Source organism: Nelumbo nucifera, chromosome 4 (genome assembly GCF_055504915.1).
Source record: "Nelumbo nucifera cultivar China Antique chromosome 4, China Antique-T2T, whole genome shotgun sequence".
In the NCBI taxonomy this organism is placed as follows: domain Eukaryota; kingdom Viridiplantae; phylum Streptophyta; class Magnoliopsida; order Proteales; family Nelumbonaceae; genus Nelumbo; species Nelumbo nucifera.
The window spans coordinates 807,483-824,117 of NC_142652.1; the positions used below are offsets into that span (position 1 = coordinate 807,483).

At 36.3% G+C, this 16,635-nt stretch overlaps 1 protein-coding gene across 10 annotated transcripts in view; it reads left to right on the plus strand.

Annotated features, from left to right (window-relative positions):
- Positions 1 to 9,270, plus strand: part of DCL2 (dicer-like 2) — a 110,643-nt gene extending 101,373 nt beyond the window's left edge. For all 10 annotated transcript variants that reach the window (XM_088886607.1, XM_088886608.1, XM_088886606.1 and 7 more), the window contains one exon: positions 8,790 to 9,270. In XM_088886607.1, the coding sequence (XP_088742733.1) occupies positions 8,790 to 9,140 (351 nt within the window). In that variant the 3' untranslated portion in view covers positions 9,141 to 9,270. The remainder of the gene's footprint in view (positions 1 to 8,789) is intronic.
- Positions 9,271 to 16,635: the final 7,365 nt, after the last annotated feature.

A 16,635-nucleotide genomic window follows, 5' to 3' on the forward strand; every position in this document is an offset into this window, starting at 1 on the left:
TAGTGTACTCTATACATAACGAATAATTCGGAGAACTGCGGAATAGTGAGGCTGACATGGAGCTAAAACAAACTGACTCACAATCTGAACCGTATAGGAGATGTCAGGTCTAGTCATGGTTAGGTAGATAAGACTACCTACAAGTTGTCTATATAGGGTAGCATCAGGAAGAAAATCACCCTCATCTTTACTCAACTTACAATTAAGCTCCAGAGGTGTATCAACATGTTTAGAGTCAATCAAGCAGCAAAAGAGACCAAATCAAAAGCATATTTCTGTTGGTTGACAAAGTAACCCTGATGACATCTTTGAATTTCGAGTCCAAGAAAGTATGTTGCTGGCCCAAGATCTTTCATTTTGAAGGAGTTACTAAGCAGAAGTTTGCGGTTGGTAATACCATCCACATCATCTCCAGTAATAAGGATGTCATCAACATAGACCAAAAGAAGAGAATCCCTGAGCCTGCTTGAGAGTGAAGGGAGAGTCTGAAACACTCTGCTGAAAACCTTCCAACACTACTGTACGGAAGCGATCAAACCAAGCTCGTGGAGCTTGTTTAAGGCCATATAGAGATTTCTTCAGTTTACACACCAACTGAGGATTGTCACAGTAGCTTGGAGGTGGTTTCATATAAACAATCTTCTGTAGCTCTCCATGGAGGAAGGCATTCTTGACGTCCATTTGATGAACTGTCCACTGTTTGAGGGTAGTAATGGCTAGTAGCAAACGAACTGTTGTCATTTTGGCCACAAGTGCAAAAGTTTCATCATAGTCAATTCCATACTCTTGCTTGTAGCCTTGAGCAACCAAACGGGCCTTATATCTGTCCAGAGTACCATCAGATTTGAGTTTTACAATGTAAACCCACCAACTACCAATTATGGAGGCATCTGGGGGAGGAGAGACAAGATCCCATGTATCATTTTCCAATAAAGCCTGAACCTCTGAATCCATAGCTTCTTTCCAATGCTCAACTGCTACGGACTGGCTGTAAGACTTAGGAATATCTGTGGATGACAAAATAGCTGAGAAGGAGCTATGACTCGAAAAGAAGCCATAGTGATCAGGTGGATGAGAAATACAAGATGACCGACGCAAAGAAATAGATGAAGGTAAATCCTCAGGAGGAGAATCTACACTTACAGTAATGGTGGATGGAGAGGAATGACCAAACACTGTTGTTTGAGATGGAGGAGGCATAGGAAATGGGGGAACTGGATGCTTCCTAAAGTATGTCTAAAGAGGTTGAGGAGAAGGAGAATCACCTGTAGATCCAAAGTCATGCAGAACAGAGATGGATGATCCAGGTAATTTACAAATATGTTCAAAGAATGAGAAATTCTCAAGAAAGATGACATTGCGAGAAATGCGCAACCGACGGACTTTGGGATCATAATAGAGAAACCCCTTGTGTTCCGTACTATATCCCATGAAAGCACACATAGCTGATTGAGTTGTTAGTTTTGTGCGTTCATGGGGAGGGAGATGGACAAAGCAAACACATCCGAAGACACAAAGAATGGATAGGTTTCGTGGATGATGAAATAAGGACTGATTGGGAGAAGAATTTTCAAGAATAGGTGTAGGAAGGCTATTGATGAGATGAATAGCAGTGCGGGTCGCCTCTACCTAGAAGGTAAGGGGAGCATAAGAGTCTTGTATCAAGGACCTCGCCATACTAGCAATATGACAGTTCTTGCGCTCCGATACTCCATTATGTTGAGGAGTACCAGGACAAGATCTCTGGGACTGAATGCCATGTTGTTTAAGATAGGTTTGAAACTCACCATCATAATACTCTCTCCCTGAATCTGGCCTCAAAATATTTATGGTGCTTTTAAACTGGGTCATTACCATAGCATGAAAGTTCTTAAACATAGAGAAGACTTCTGATTTCTTTCGAAGAAAGTAAACCCATGTGTAACGAGTACAGTCATCAATGAATAATACAAAGTACTTATAACCAAAGCGTGAAATAACTATAGATGACCGCACATCACTATGAATGAGATAAAAAGGTGTAGATGCATGTTCAATAGAAGATGGAAAAGGTAAAACATGACTTTTACTATAGCAGCAAGTTAAGCAAGATTTATCAATATTTTTGACTGAAGAAGTATTCAAAGGCAAACAACCAGAGGAAAATAAATAATCCAAATTCTTAGCATGAGTGTGACCCAAACGTCTACCATAAATGGCACACATTATTACATGAAGAAATAGAGGAACTAGGAGAAACAGATAGAAAACAAGAATCCGGTAAAGATCTCTTAGTCTCGAATTCCAGAGCAAACAGCCTCCCAAGCCTACGCCCCTTCCCCTTCAGCTCTCCAGTGTGTTGGTCCTGAATAAAACAACCATCACGAGTAAATAAGATATTATTACCATCATCAACAAGTTGTCCAGTGGATATTAAACTAGTAGTCAATTTAGGCACAAAGAAAGTTTTGAGAAGATGTAAGGGTTTGGTCTTAGTGGTGGATACGAACAAACCATTAGCAGTAATAATATGGTTGTCGAAGGATCTAGGTTTAGGAGACTAACCAAAGGAGGCCCCTGAATCAATAATCCACATGTGACAAGGAGATGAACACAAAAAAGCAGACTTACCAGCCAGCCCAAAAACAGAAAAAGCAAAAGAAATAGCTAAAGACATGAGCTCATGGATCTTTTCTTCAGTCAGATTTCCCTAGGCATCTAATTTGTGGGCTGATGATGAGGTGGCAACATCAGTAGAAACAGATTCAGTTGGGGCCTGATAAGCCTTATGCTGTCCTTTCTTGGGAGGCCTAGTCAGACATTCCATAATAATATGTCCTTGCTGTTTGCAGTAGGTATAGAAGTTTTTCTTCTTGCAGTGGGATGCCACGTGACCAAATTCTTTGCATTCATAACACTGCAACTTCAAGAAGTCTTTCTTACCCTTCTGTTTGGTGGCTAAAAACACAGTATCAATCCTATATTCCTTCTTCTGATCAAGTGCAGATAAGGTAAGAAGACATGTTTCCTCCCGTAACAACTCTCCAAGGATTGCATCTAGTTCAGGCACTAGTTCTCTACTGAGAATATTGGAGCATAGAATTTCATAGTCAGGCCTGAGATGCATCAAGAAGTGCATGGTCTTTCTCTTAGTGAGATGCTTCTTCATAGTCTTCACACAACAATCTGTAGAAAGATCCCCAAAGTGAGTCAGTTCATATTCAGTCCAAAGATTTACAAACCCTGCATAGTATTCCTGAATCCGCTTCTCCCCTTGAACATAGGAGAAGATGTCGATTTTGATCTAATATTGCCTAGACATATTCGATTGCTGATATACCTTTTCTAGGTATTCGAACATGTCATGGGCAGATTTGAGACCTCTCATCGGAATACTGACATCCATTGAGATAGACCCAAGTATCCATGAGGTAACCTGAGCATTTTCGGTTCTCCACTATTTCAGCCCTTTGACATCACTTGCATCAAGCATGGGAGTGGAACCGTCAATGTAACCCCACATGCCTTTTCCTTCAACGAAGTACTAAAAATGAAATTTCCAGAGAGCATAGTTGCTCCCATCAAAATTGACAGGAATAAATTCATTCTTTTCCAAAGCCATAATGAAAAGGAAACAAGTAAAGACTGATCTAATCAAGCAATAAGGAAGTAATCAAGCTGTGAGAATCAAAGAAACTGATAATAGAAGCCTCTTACAGTCACTAGAAATTGTCCAAGTTCTAGCAAAAGAAGAAAACTTGAAACATAGTCCAAAAAAGGAAAGTCTGGGTGCAGCCGCCTAGAAGAGATGTATAGATCTCTCTCAAATCTTCTCAGATCTCGATGAAAGTTTCAGAATATGATGAGAGGGCCTAGGCGACACTTTCTTTCAAATCTTACTGCAAACTGATGTCGTACGAGAGAGATCTAATAAAATCTCTCTCCTTGGATGCGCAAAACATAGAGAACAGATCTCTGGATAGATCAAAACAATTCGGATTCAATCAGCAGTGACTAAAGTTGTCACACTAATAAAAAAAAAGAGGAGAAAAGGATCAGAGAGCAGCCTGCTTTGATACCATGTCAGCTCGTGAGAAAGTGAGAGAGCAATGAGAGAGACAGAGGTTCAGATCTGTTAGGGTTGATCAATCTGATCGAACCAACCTAGAAAAGATATATTTATATTAATCTTTTGTAAATGGACAAGATTGTCCTTACAAAGAGAATAAAGGAACTGTACACTAAAGTACACGCCTATTATAGTACAAAAAAGAAAAGTAAAGTATAGTAGAATTACAAAACTACCCTTCAATAGTTCTTCTACATTTCCTTCAATTAGAAGATTTGGTGATGTGGAAAGAAGAATAAGAGAAAGAAAAAACAGAGGGTTGTGTCGAGAATGCTTGGTATGTTACTGTTCACACCAAGAAACTTTCATTTTAATTTTTTAAGAAAAAATTACAAAGGGGCCCTTGAATAGGTGCCCAAATGCAAACATACATAAAAGGACATAAATGCCCTTACACTCTCAACACTCCCCTTCAAGTTGAGCATGGATATTTGTCATGCCCAGCTTGTTCAAATTGTTGTCAAGCTTTGATTTGGGGACACCTTTAGTAAGACAATCAGCCAACTGATCTTCAAACCTCACAAATGGTAAACAAATCTCTCCACTAGCAACTCTTTCTCTAATGAAATGTTGATCAACCTCTATATGCTTTGTACGATCATGTTGAACAGGATTGTGGGCTATGTTTATGGCAGCTTGATTGTCACAATATAATATCATTGGAGTATCAATCTACACTCCCATTTCTATCAACAAGTTCTTCAGCCACAACAATTCTGAGACTCCATGAGCTATAGCTCCGTATTTTACCTCTACACTAGATCGAGCCACAACTAGTTCTTTCTTATTTATCCAAGATACAACATTACCACCCACCAAGGTACAATAGCCAGAAGTAGACCACTTATTATCAATAGAACCCACCTAGTCAGCATCAGAATCAGCCTTTACTTTAGATGCCCATGATTAGAATACAACATCCCCTTTCCTAGACATCACTTCTAATAGGCAAGTATTCTATTCATTGCTTGCATATGAGATGATTTAAGCTTGTGCATATATTGGCTGACCACACTTACATCATGTGATATATTTGGTCTAGTCAAACACAAGTAGAGAAGGCGACCGACAAGTCTTTGATACACACCGTTGTTAGGAAGGACATCTCCATCATCAACTCCCAACTTATGATTGGGATCAATTGGAGTTTCAGTCGGTTTACAATCCAATTTTCCTACCTCCTAAAGCAAATCAAAGACATATTTCCTCTAGGCTGCGTTTGGAAGAAGTGTAAAACGTCATCAGTGTAAAAATACACTGATGATGTTTTACACTGAACCGTATATAATGACCGTTACATTTTGAATATCAATGTAAAAAAATGTAAAGTTATACATTGATTATCGATGTAAAACTTTAAAGGTGATGAGGTTTTACATCTATTATCGACGTAAAACTGCACTCCATCCAAACGCATGCAAAACTGAACCGAAGTGTAGTTTTACATCGATAATAATTACACCCTTTTACCAAATGGCATACAAAAGCGAACCGATTGGTTCTTGATTTACATCACATCCAAATGCAGCCCTAAGAAAGATAAATTCCCCTCTTTGAGCTTGCGACCTCAAATCCTAGGAAATACCGGAGATTTCCAAGGTCCTTAATTTCGAATTCAGTAGCAAGAAAAGACTTCAATTCAGCAATTCCAGAGATGTCATCCCCTATGATAACAATATCGTCGGCATATATTATCAGCATAGTCACTTTTCCATTTGCTCTCCTAATAAACAAGGTATGGTCAGCTTGAGGTTGTGAGAAGCCAATTTTCAAGACAACTTTTTTGAATCTGTTAAACCAAGCTCTAGGGGATTATTTAAGGCCATAAAGGGATTTCTTCAAATGGCAAATCTTTCCTTCACTCCCAGGGAAGTCCACTCTTAGAGGAAGTTTTGTGTAAACTTCTTCCTAAAGGTCTCCATTAAGGAAGGTATTCTTAACATCCATTTGATACAAGGGCCAAGAATAATGGGCAGCAAGAGACATGATAACTCAGATTGAATTCATCTTGGCTACTGGAGCAAAGGTTTCCTGTTAATCAATGTCATAAGATTGAGTGTACCCTTTTTCCAAAAGTCGAGTTTTATACCTTTCAATTGAGCCATCAATTTTATGCTTTGCTGTGTAAACCCACTTACATCAAATAGGAACTTTGCCTTCTGGAAGAAAAACAATTTCCCATGTCTGGTTTTTTTCAAGTGCCTCCATTTCCTGGTTCATAGCATCCTTCTAATGAGGGAACTGCACTGCCTCAGTAACATTGTAAGGGATATAAGGTATCATAAGAGACATAGTTTGAGATAAGATATTTAGCACATGCCTGTTTTGCTTTACAAATTGCAATAGGAAGGTTGAAGTCAGAATCCACGCTAGGAGACTCAACAACAAATTCAACACAAGCATCAGAAACAGGAAGAGGTTCAGAATCCAAATTACCTAAGTCCAAGAAGTTAGATTGTAAAGAACATTCAATCTTTGGAGTCATCCTCTTTTTCCGTCTAATAAACCACTGGTGCCAAGACCAAGGAATAGGAGGCGGCACAGGAAGAGGACTATTGCCACCATAGGGAGGAGGAGAAGAAAGGTTGACAACATCAGTTGTAGCCGGAACAAGAATCGGCATACAAAAAGGAGTTCGATCTTCATTAACATTCTCCCCCTGAAGAGAAGGATGAGAGACGGAGAAGAAGGGAGTAGACTCAAAGAGTGTGACATCTTTGGACACATACCTTTTTTCAGGACAAGGGTCATAACAATGATACCCTTTTTGGATTGAAGAATATCCTAAGACACACTTGATAGACTTTGGATCAAATTTCAACCTAGAAGGACTCATGTCATGGACAAAGCAAGCACACCCAAAGACCTTAGGAGGAAAATGGAAGGTATCCTCATCAGGGAAAAGAAGTTGATGAGGAAACTGGAGATGAAGGGTCCGCGAGGGAAGTCTGCTAATAAGATATACAACTATTTGAGTAGCATCCCCCCAAAACCGAGTTGAGACATGCATATGCAATAATCAGCATTCAGTCCAGCAAGAAAATCAAAAACTTGGTTCTTTTCTATGTACTTCATGTACTGTTCAGCATCAATAGGATCCTTCCACTCCAAAGCCTCTAAATGATCAATTTCTTCCCAAATTGATTGTAAGGAGGAGAAATACAGGACCACCAATTTCTTCCTCTATCGCATATTACATGCTTATCTTTGCAACTGATAGATTCTTTTCGCTTGAGAATAAGTTGCAGTTAGTCTATCCCAAATATTAGCTGTTGGAAGGAACATATAGTTGCAGGCGATGTGTGGCTGCATAGAGAATACAAGCCATGACATAACCAACAGATTACCCTGCTCCCATTTGGAATGGTTTGGATCTTCAGGCTTTGGCTTAGCAATTTGTTCCATCAAGTTTTGCAGTAGCAATCTGCCCCTTGGCATTGTCATTACTTCCCAAGAGTACATAGGAAGGTACGCAAACATCTTTGTGTGAGTCCATCAATCACAACCCCTCTAAAAACACCTTTCTCACCAGCACCATAGCATCCCAACACCAGATGAACCCCAATCACCTTTCCCACAAGGTTAGACACGAGCTACATCTATAAAATCAGGAAAAATAGGTATCGGTGGAAAAATGAGGGAAGAAAAAAAATTCCCAAAAGTGTTTTAGGGCTCCAAAAAATTCGGGACTACTTCCTACAGTCCTAGGGGTTTACCATGACTCAAACACAAGAGGTTTCAACAGCAACCAACCCACATACAAGCATGTAAACCCTAAACTCCAGCTCTGGATTTTTTGCCAATTTTCATTTGAAATATCCAAAAAAATATAAAACAACTTCAAACCACTATGAAACCTTTACCAAAATTCCCCTAAAAACAAGGCGAATCAACGAGCATCAAAAACACATAAGGAGTCACCGACTGTACAGACTGCTGACGTCAACTGGCGGCATGCTGATGTCAGCAGGTCTGTCTAAGAGTCGCGACCAGCAGCATATGGTTTCCTTGATCGTACAATGCTCTAATACCAAATTAGAAGATTTAGTGATGTGGGAAGAGGGTTGTGTCGAGAATGCTTGATATGTTACTGTTCACATCAAGTAACTTTTCATTTTAAATTTTTGAGCAAAAATTACGAAGGGGCCCTTGAATAGACGCCCAAATACAAACATAGGACATAAATGCCCTTACACTCTCAACAACTTCAAATTGTCTGGACAACTTCCTGATTGTCAGTTTTCCTTGGCAGAGAAGGTTGGGCCTGTGGGAGCTAGCTAGCCCAAGCTCAATTCTGAGAACTCAACAGTGAAATTCAAACCTGATGCAAACTGAGGATTGACTCTTGGTTGTTATATTGGCTAAAGAGTGTTAAACAGACATTGTACAACCTCACCATTAATTGCACTAGATGCATGGAAATCTACAATTTGAGTTTAATCCAAGATCTAACCCTATTTTGTATTTGCCTTGTCATTCAGTAACTTGGTACCCCTTGTGTTTGCTCCAGATTTTGTTTTTCCTATTTCTACAATGCCATAGGCACAAGATAATAAGCAACACAACTTTATTTGTTTGTTTGTTTTCTCAATCACATTACTTGCTTGTTGCATCTTGTCTGTCTTTTGTTGATCCTGTAGTGTTTAAAGTATATCTGATTGGCTTTCTTGCACCCCAACAGGTACTTGGAGATGTTATTGAATCTTTAGCAGGGGCAATTCTTGTGGATTCTGAATATAATAAAGATGTAGTTTGGAAAAGCATGCAGCCTCTTTTGGAACCTATTGTAACACCAGATACTGTAAAGTTGCACCCTGTAAGAGAGCTTCATGAGCTCTGCCAGAGACATTCTTATGTGATGAAACCATACTCTGTTTCATACAAAGAAGGTTTGGCTTCTATTACGATAGAAGTTGAAGCATATGGTATTACATACAGTCATACATGTACTGGGGAGAATAAGAAGACAGCAAAAAGGCTAGCTTGTAAAGCTGTCTTAGGCTCTCTGAAAGCAAGAATGCCAAAGATCTAAGATGTTAACAAAATCTAATTACGTTTCAGTATGGGATTATGCATGAATTTAAATGATTGGTATTCAAGTTGCAAATACAATCACATATTTTCAGTTAATATATGGAGAATTTGAATATTTGTCATGGAAATCTCTTTCTTGTACTAGTAGTTGCACTAATGAGCCTTTCTGGAGTTGTTTGTAAATAAATCTTCAGACTTAAACATAGCATGAGGTTTTAAAATGGACTTAAATATACCTTCTGGGCTGATCCCACCAGACTTAAACATCCCTTCCATCAGTGAAACTTACATGCTACTTGCCCGTGATGCCATGTGACTCATTTAAAATTTTAAAATCCTATTTTGCCCTTCTGCACCCACTCCCCCCAAAAGCTTGCTTCTGTATGCAAGCCATGTTGTTCGCTAGGCTTATTCTTCTTTTCTTCTAACCCACCTATTGATTTCGTAGTTCATTAAATAGTGCAAATCTAAAGGAATATTGCAGAACCACAGTATTCCACTTCTTAACCAATAATGTTCTATTAAGTTGCACACTCTAGTCTCTGTAGAGACGCATCATAAGATGTGTAAAGATGCCATAATAAAGAGACTATCTTAAGAATGGTTATATCAGGTAAAATAGATACTAGGATCCTATCTTGTCTTACAATGTGTTCTGAATTAAATTTTACTTAGTTGGAAAACTTATTGCTAGATGTTCCACACTGATCAATTTAAGAAACAACAGTGTTTTCCATCTCAACGACTTGTGCAAAAAATCAACATGAGTGTAAGTTGGAACAGTGAATTAACTTACAAGTTACAATGGATGAGAACATTAAATCTAAAAAGATAATTGACTTAGCAGGATTACCTCAAAAATGTGAAGCTGTTGACAATGATTTGAAGACTAGTAGAACATAATAATCACCTTCAATAAGCTTGAAAATACTTTTATCCTGAAAATTGCTGCATGCAGAGAAGTTTGTTACTAATTTTTGCAGAAATAGATTCACTAGAAGCCAGTTATTTTCCAAGCAAGGGGAGATTCAGCTTGGTGAAGATTATAATGCAGAACATGCTTCTATAATTGATTACTTGTTATATGAAACCTTGCAACAGTTCACAGTCGGCAGCCGATGACATATATAGCCTCTGGATATTGAATCTAAATCCAGTTATTCATACTTCAGGTTCATCCGTAATGGAGCAGATGCCATTTTTTCTCTTTATCTGTATACTTTCTGCAATTGTTGAACCAGTGGTCCCCACAAAGTCTGTGCAAAAGTATATCAACTTGTAAGAAGCTGAACCCTTGTCTAACTCCCCCAAATAAGTTCCTGTCCAATTTAGCTTCAGGAAGATCAGTCATCACGAAAATGTGAATAGGGAGAGGACCCTTCCTAGATGATGAAGGGTAAAAGAGTCTTGCCGGTGATTCTGTCAAATCTGACGGGCACAAGGTATATGCAATTCCATTTCAAAACTTCGGGTGATATGTTAAGTCTTTTACACTAGATTTTTAAGGTGAAGAACACTCGCTAGAGTATATTTTGGTTGTGGTCAAGAAAAGTAAAATGCAGGCTGACAAAAGATAACCTGGACTGAAAAGAGCCATTTACGAGCTTTCTTTTTCCCCTCTGTAAGGAAGGTATCTGCAAAAATGAAAAGCTTCAAAGATCCCTGGTGTTGCCCTCAGCTCTTCAAAACAAGAGACCCCCCTACCCACCCGCCCAACCGAGATCAAGAATTTCTACCTTAAGTGCATTAGGGGGAACATGACACCCTAGCTAGACACAAATGAACATTTAGAACGACATACGCTATTAGTTTTTTCACCAACTGTTCTTATGGTCTTTTTAGCGTATTCCTCTTGCCTTCTCTCAAAATGATCGAGTTTGTCTAGACTCATAGAATGCTTTCACTCTTCACCATATGAGGATTTTAGGCAAGGAAACGGTAAATCCTAGTAGCAACTCCCCCCAAATCAAATTTGTCATGAGATGGTGAAGCTTCAAACATCATCTTGGCGGGGACTGGGAAGTAAAGGTAAGAAGAATGTGAACTTAATTGGGACTAGATTAGTATAAACAAATTACAAGGAGGATTAGGTTTTACTGTATTAGGCTTTTAGGAATCCATAGATTTTTAAATAGAGCCTTGATGGCTAAGCAAGTATAGTCTGTTTTTTTTTTTTTTTTGGTAGAAATATCAAGTATAGAGAGTCTACATAAATTAGGCTCATGCAGTCACCAGATTAGTGTGAAGAATTCAGACTTCGCTTCTTCAGACCCGAAGCACCCCTGGCTTCAAGCTTTCATGAACAGGGATAGCCCCCAAACCCCTATTAGGGTACGCCTCCCCCCCCCCCCCCCCAAAAAAAAAAAAAAAAAAAAAAAAAACGGGTGAGGGTAGACTTGACCCAAGGTCTCCATTACAACCAGCCAGCTGGTTAATTGACACCTTCTACAAATTAGGGGAGTTACGAGCACAAATAATACATGCAGAAATCTTTTCCAACAGTATATTAGGGGAGTTATGGGCACAAAGAAATTTTTTTTTTTTATGAGAATGCCTAATGGTAGAGATCTAAAAGGTTATTTTGCAACAATATATTGTTAAAGAGGGTGCTTTTTGGCATCGATGCATTTCATTCCATTCACGGGTTTTGCCGCATCAGAAAAAAAAAAAGAAGCATCATTTAATCACCTCGGACAAGCCATATTTTGGAAAAACATTATTGCAATGCTTAGTCTTGGATTCATGAGGGGTTTCTCGAATTTGCCAAAATTGAAGTAGAAAACAAAACACATATGTTGCATAATAATACTTCTAGATTAACATTAATAAATTTGACTTAACTCTAACATCTCACAACATAAAAAAAAAAAAAGACAACTACATATAACCCATCAGCCCACCCCCAAGACCAGGTTTTGCCCATCAAAACCAACAAATGATGTCAATTAAAAACTGAAAACCTAAAAGCCCAGTCCAATCCCATGCACAACCCACTTTTGAGAATATATAAAAACAAAATGTATGACCATATTCGACCAATCAATCCACTCTCTAGACCAAGTCTGACCCATCAAAAATAGGCCCAACAAAATTATATGCAGCTCAATCCCTTGCACAACTCATTTCTCCTAGGGGTGAATTCAAGATGAGCCTAACTGAATATTTGGCTATTCGAGCTTGGCTCACCAGAAAACCATGAGGCTCGAGCTCGAGTTTAGCTCATTTCAAAAGCTTGTAAGCTCGAGCTCAACTATGAGCCAAGCTTCCTATAAAATTAAAAAATTATTTTTTATTTTACATATAAAAATTTAAGAATATATAAACTAGTTATTATTATACATGTAAAAACTAAAATATTATGTATATATATATATATGATATTTTTATTTTTTATTTTATATATATTTATGTATATATTATTTTTATATGTATAATATATATAAGCTCGACCAGGCTCGTGAGCCTTATGGGTCGAACTATATTAGACTCAAGCTCAACTCAATTAGAAAATGAGCCTATATATTGGGCTTAAATTCAACTCGAAGCTCGGTTTAGACCTAGCCAAATTGATTTTTTCACGAGCCAAACTCAAATAGCTCGTGAAAGGCTCAATACGTTTCCACCCCCAATTTCTCCCAACATATAAAAATAAAATGATTAACCATATAAGGCCCACCAACCAAACCTCTAGACCAAGCCTAACACTACTATACATGCACCAATAATAAGCCAATCAAACCCCATCAAACTCAAATAATAAATTGAGCTACATCTCCACACATTTCTAAAACCCAACACCACATAATATTTGCAGAGATGTCACCATGGAATACTTGAGGTTCAGGGGGTATTCCACCTACCAACTCCATGGAATATTTGAGCTTTGTTTTTACTTTTTTTATTTAATAATTTCACAAGATTTTCAACATCCATTTTTATATTTCTCATATTTTGGAGTTGATTTAATTTTTATGTGTTTTGGAGTTTATTTTCATATTTCATTTTAAAAAAAAACCTTAGTCAGGTGAGAAATGGATTTCTGTATCCATAAACCTAGCATATGTAAGAGTAGATTTGCCATTGGTAGCCCTCTATGCTATTCTTCCTAATGGGAGAAAGCAAAAATTAAAAAAAAAAATCCCATCTATTTACTTAAAAGATTTAAAAGAAAGCTCAATATAAAATATATTCTAATTATGTCTAAAATTTCCAAGTTTCTTTTTTGTTATATTTTCTTTTGGTAAATCAAATTTCAAAATGAATATCGCTCAGCATAAGCTTGGGGGCCTGGTTGTTACTTTTGTGTTAATATAAAAGTAATTATTAATATAAACTAATTATTTTTAATTTTTTTAATTTTTCTTTTTTAAGAAATAGAATTGGATTAAATTGGAATCCAATAAAATTCAAATCCGATCCACGTTATTATGTTTTAAAGTTACAACTTTTAAAATTATGAAATGAAATGAAGTTGCATTAATTTAATGAAATAATTAATTAAATGAAAGGGAAATGGATTAAATCCCAATTGATAAGATTTGGATTCCAATTCAAATTCGACTACAACCTTATTTATGTTAATATAAGAGTAACTATTAATATAAATCTAATTATTTTTTAAAATTTAAAATTTTGTTTTTAAAAGAAATGGAGTTGGATTAAGATTTTATTATTTAAATGATGATAGAGAATATTCAGATAAAATCCCAAAAATAGTAAAAATTATAAAAAATTAAATTAAAAAGTATTTTAAGGAAGGTTGTTAATATAATCTTAAAAGTACATAAATAATAAAAATATAAAAATTAGATTATCATTAATATTAAAAGAACAAAAACAAATAATAAAATAAAACTATTGTTTATAAAAATTATTTAAAAAGTGCTGGGTTAATGCAGTTGACCTAAAATGGTTGAACCACTGACCTGCTACCCCTTTTGCCCTTTGATAGATGTTTGCATCACAGCATTCAAACTAAATCCAACGGTTTTAGGTGTACTACACTATTTGAAGCTTGACAAGTGGACATTTATTGTTGAAAAAAATCATTATAGTTCTCATTCGTCACATCAAATTTAAAATCCCAAAATAGTAAAAATTATAAAAAATGAAATTAAAAATGTTTTAAAGAAGGTTGTTAATATTATATTATAAGTATAAAAATAAAAAAAATATATATAATAATTAGGTTCGTAATATTAAAAGAACAAGAATAATAAAATAAAATTATTGTTTATAGAAATTATTGAATTAATTAATCTAATTATGTTAATTGTATTAATGGGATGTCTTTTCATACTATAAAATATTAGAAAATGCTCTTTCTTAAAATCCCAACCTTAAAGGCTTGAAACCATATTCCCATGTTCTCTCACTCTTCTTAGTCTCTTCTCTCTCCTAACAGAATTCTCTCATTGTCTCAAAGAATCATTCAACCTAAAGGTTAAGTTATTAAGTGAGGTTCTTGAATAGGTTTTATTCTCTAACATATCCCCTCACACGAAATGTGAACAAGTACAGACTCATCCATATCTTGTGCTGAAACTTAATTAATTATAATAGGGGTGATGAGGATCAAACACTAGACCACTTGGTCAAAGTTGCTCTGATACCATATCAAAGAACCATTCAACCTAAATGGTTAACTGCTTAAGCTATTAAGTGAGGTCCTTGAATAGGTTTTATTCTCTGATACATTGCAATGTCAATTTGGAGATTTTCTCATTTTCATACTTGATATTGCATAAGCTCCTTCTTTTATGCTTTTATTTTACTTCTTGTCCATTGCATATGAACAATATCATTTTCCCAACATCAACTTGCATAAGTTCCTTCTAACAGAGTTCTTTTATGCCTTTATGAACAATCTAGGGTTTTATTTTTCCATTGTCTTTTAAGGTTTAAAATACAACTGTTTATTCTAATCTCGTTTCTTCCTCATTTTCATCATAAAGCCTCGATTCAAGGCTTCGGATAGAAGTTTTCTTTTTGTGGTAAGTTGATTCGATATGATTCCAGAGTTCCATTGTAAGATTTCCAATTGAATCCAACTCTATACTCTTCTATAAGCATCTGTCTTTTTGAGTGAATTAATTTGATTTTGATGTTTGAACCAAAAAAAGAAGAATGTTAATGGTTTAAAATAGCTTACACGTGAAGAATTGAAAAACAAGAGAAGGATTTCAAAGCCATAGTTTCCTTTATAGAATTTGAGGATTTATTTGTTCTATCTTTAACATTGAACTTTCATATCTGGTACTGTACTATAGTCATGTTGTTTTACTGAATTAATTATTGATTGCGTTCAATGAATCAGCTAATAGATGAGTTCTATGTGGCAGAGGCCAAGCATCCATGAATAGTACATATATGCCCCTATCAGCATAAAGAAGCAAACTCATACTCACCATTTTTTGACAAGCTGAACAACTTTGTGAGCTTTCCTCCCTATTCAGACCTATTAATATGCTAAAAGTGCACCCTATAAAAAGATTTACATGTACCTACAATAAAGTCCAAAAAAATGCAACTCAACTCAAGGATCATTGCCGTTTAGAGAGTAAATGGCTTCGTTGGAGTTAGATAATACAAAGACAGAAGACCAACTATTGTACATGTGTAGAGCCCAAAATAATGCTTTCAACTTCAAGGTCGCCATAAGTTTCATTTGGAAGGCATCAAGCCAAAATTTTAAAGCTGTTAGAATAGCATCCAAATGCAAAAGCTCCCCCTTTAGAACCTAAAGTACCCCATTACAAAAAACAAAAATCTCATAATTATATTTGGATTAAAGAGATCTCATTTGTACATGAGACTCTTGATTAATATTTACATACAAATGGGACTCTTAGATTAATATTTGTACCATCCAAATCACAGTCAAGCTTTAACTCACCGAAGGCACAATCAATATCTAACAAGATTCTTACAATGGAAGGCATGACACCCTGAAAAACAACCTTTTGTGCTAGAAAACCATATAAAATACATTGCAATTGCCATCCATGACAAAAACTATTTCTCATTGTTAGTGTTGGGATTTGAATTAGTAAGTAATTAATTAATTATCTCCACTACATCAAGTGTTAATTGGAATAACAGAGACCTAGTCCTCTAATGATGAAAACCAGATTCTCCTTGCAAAATCATCACGTACACTCAAAAAACTATGTATGGCTCCTTATACATCTCCCCCATTCCATACGGAGTCATGAACTTAAATGTTTGAGAGGTCTTAATTAATATACAAAGATGGAGAAATAATGACCATAAAGCATGTCCTAAACCTCAGCTCCAAAATTTTAGGCCAACTTCAAATTAGGCTCAGTTTGGAAGGAATACAAATGCAAAACCTTGTATTTTGTATTATTTTGCTTGTATTTGTACCATACATATTTGCATTTGTACTCCTTCCAAACTGAGCCTATGTTTTGAGAAGCCTATGCCATGTTTGGTTCAATTTTCATTCTTTATCATTCTTACCCAAGATGAAA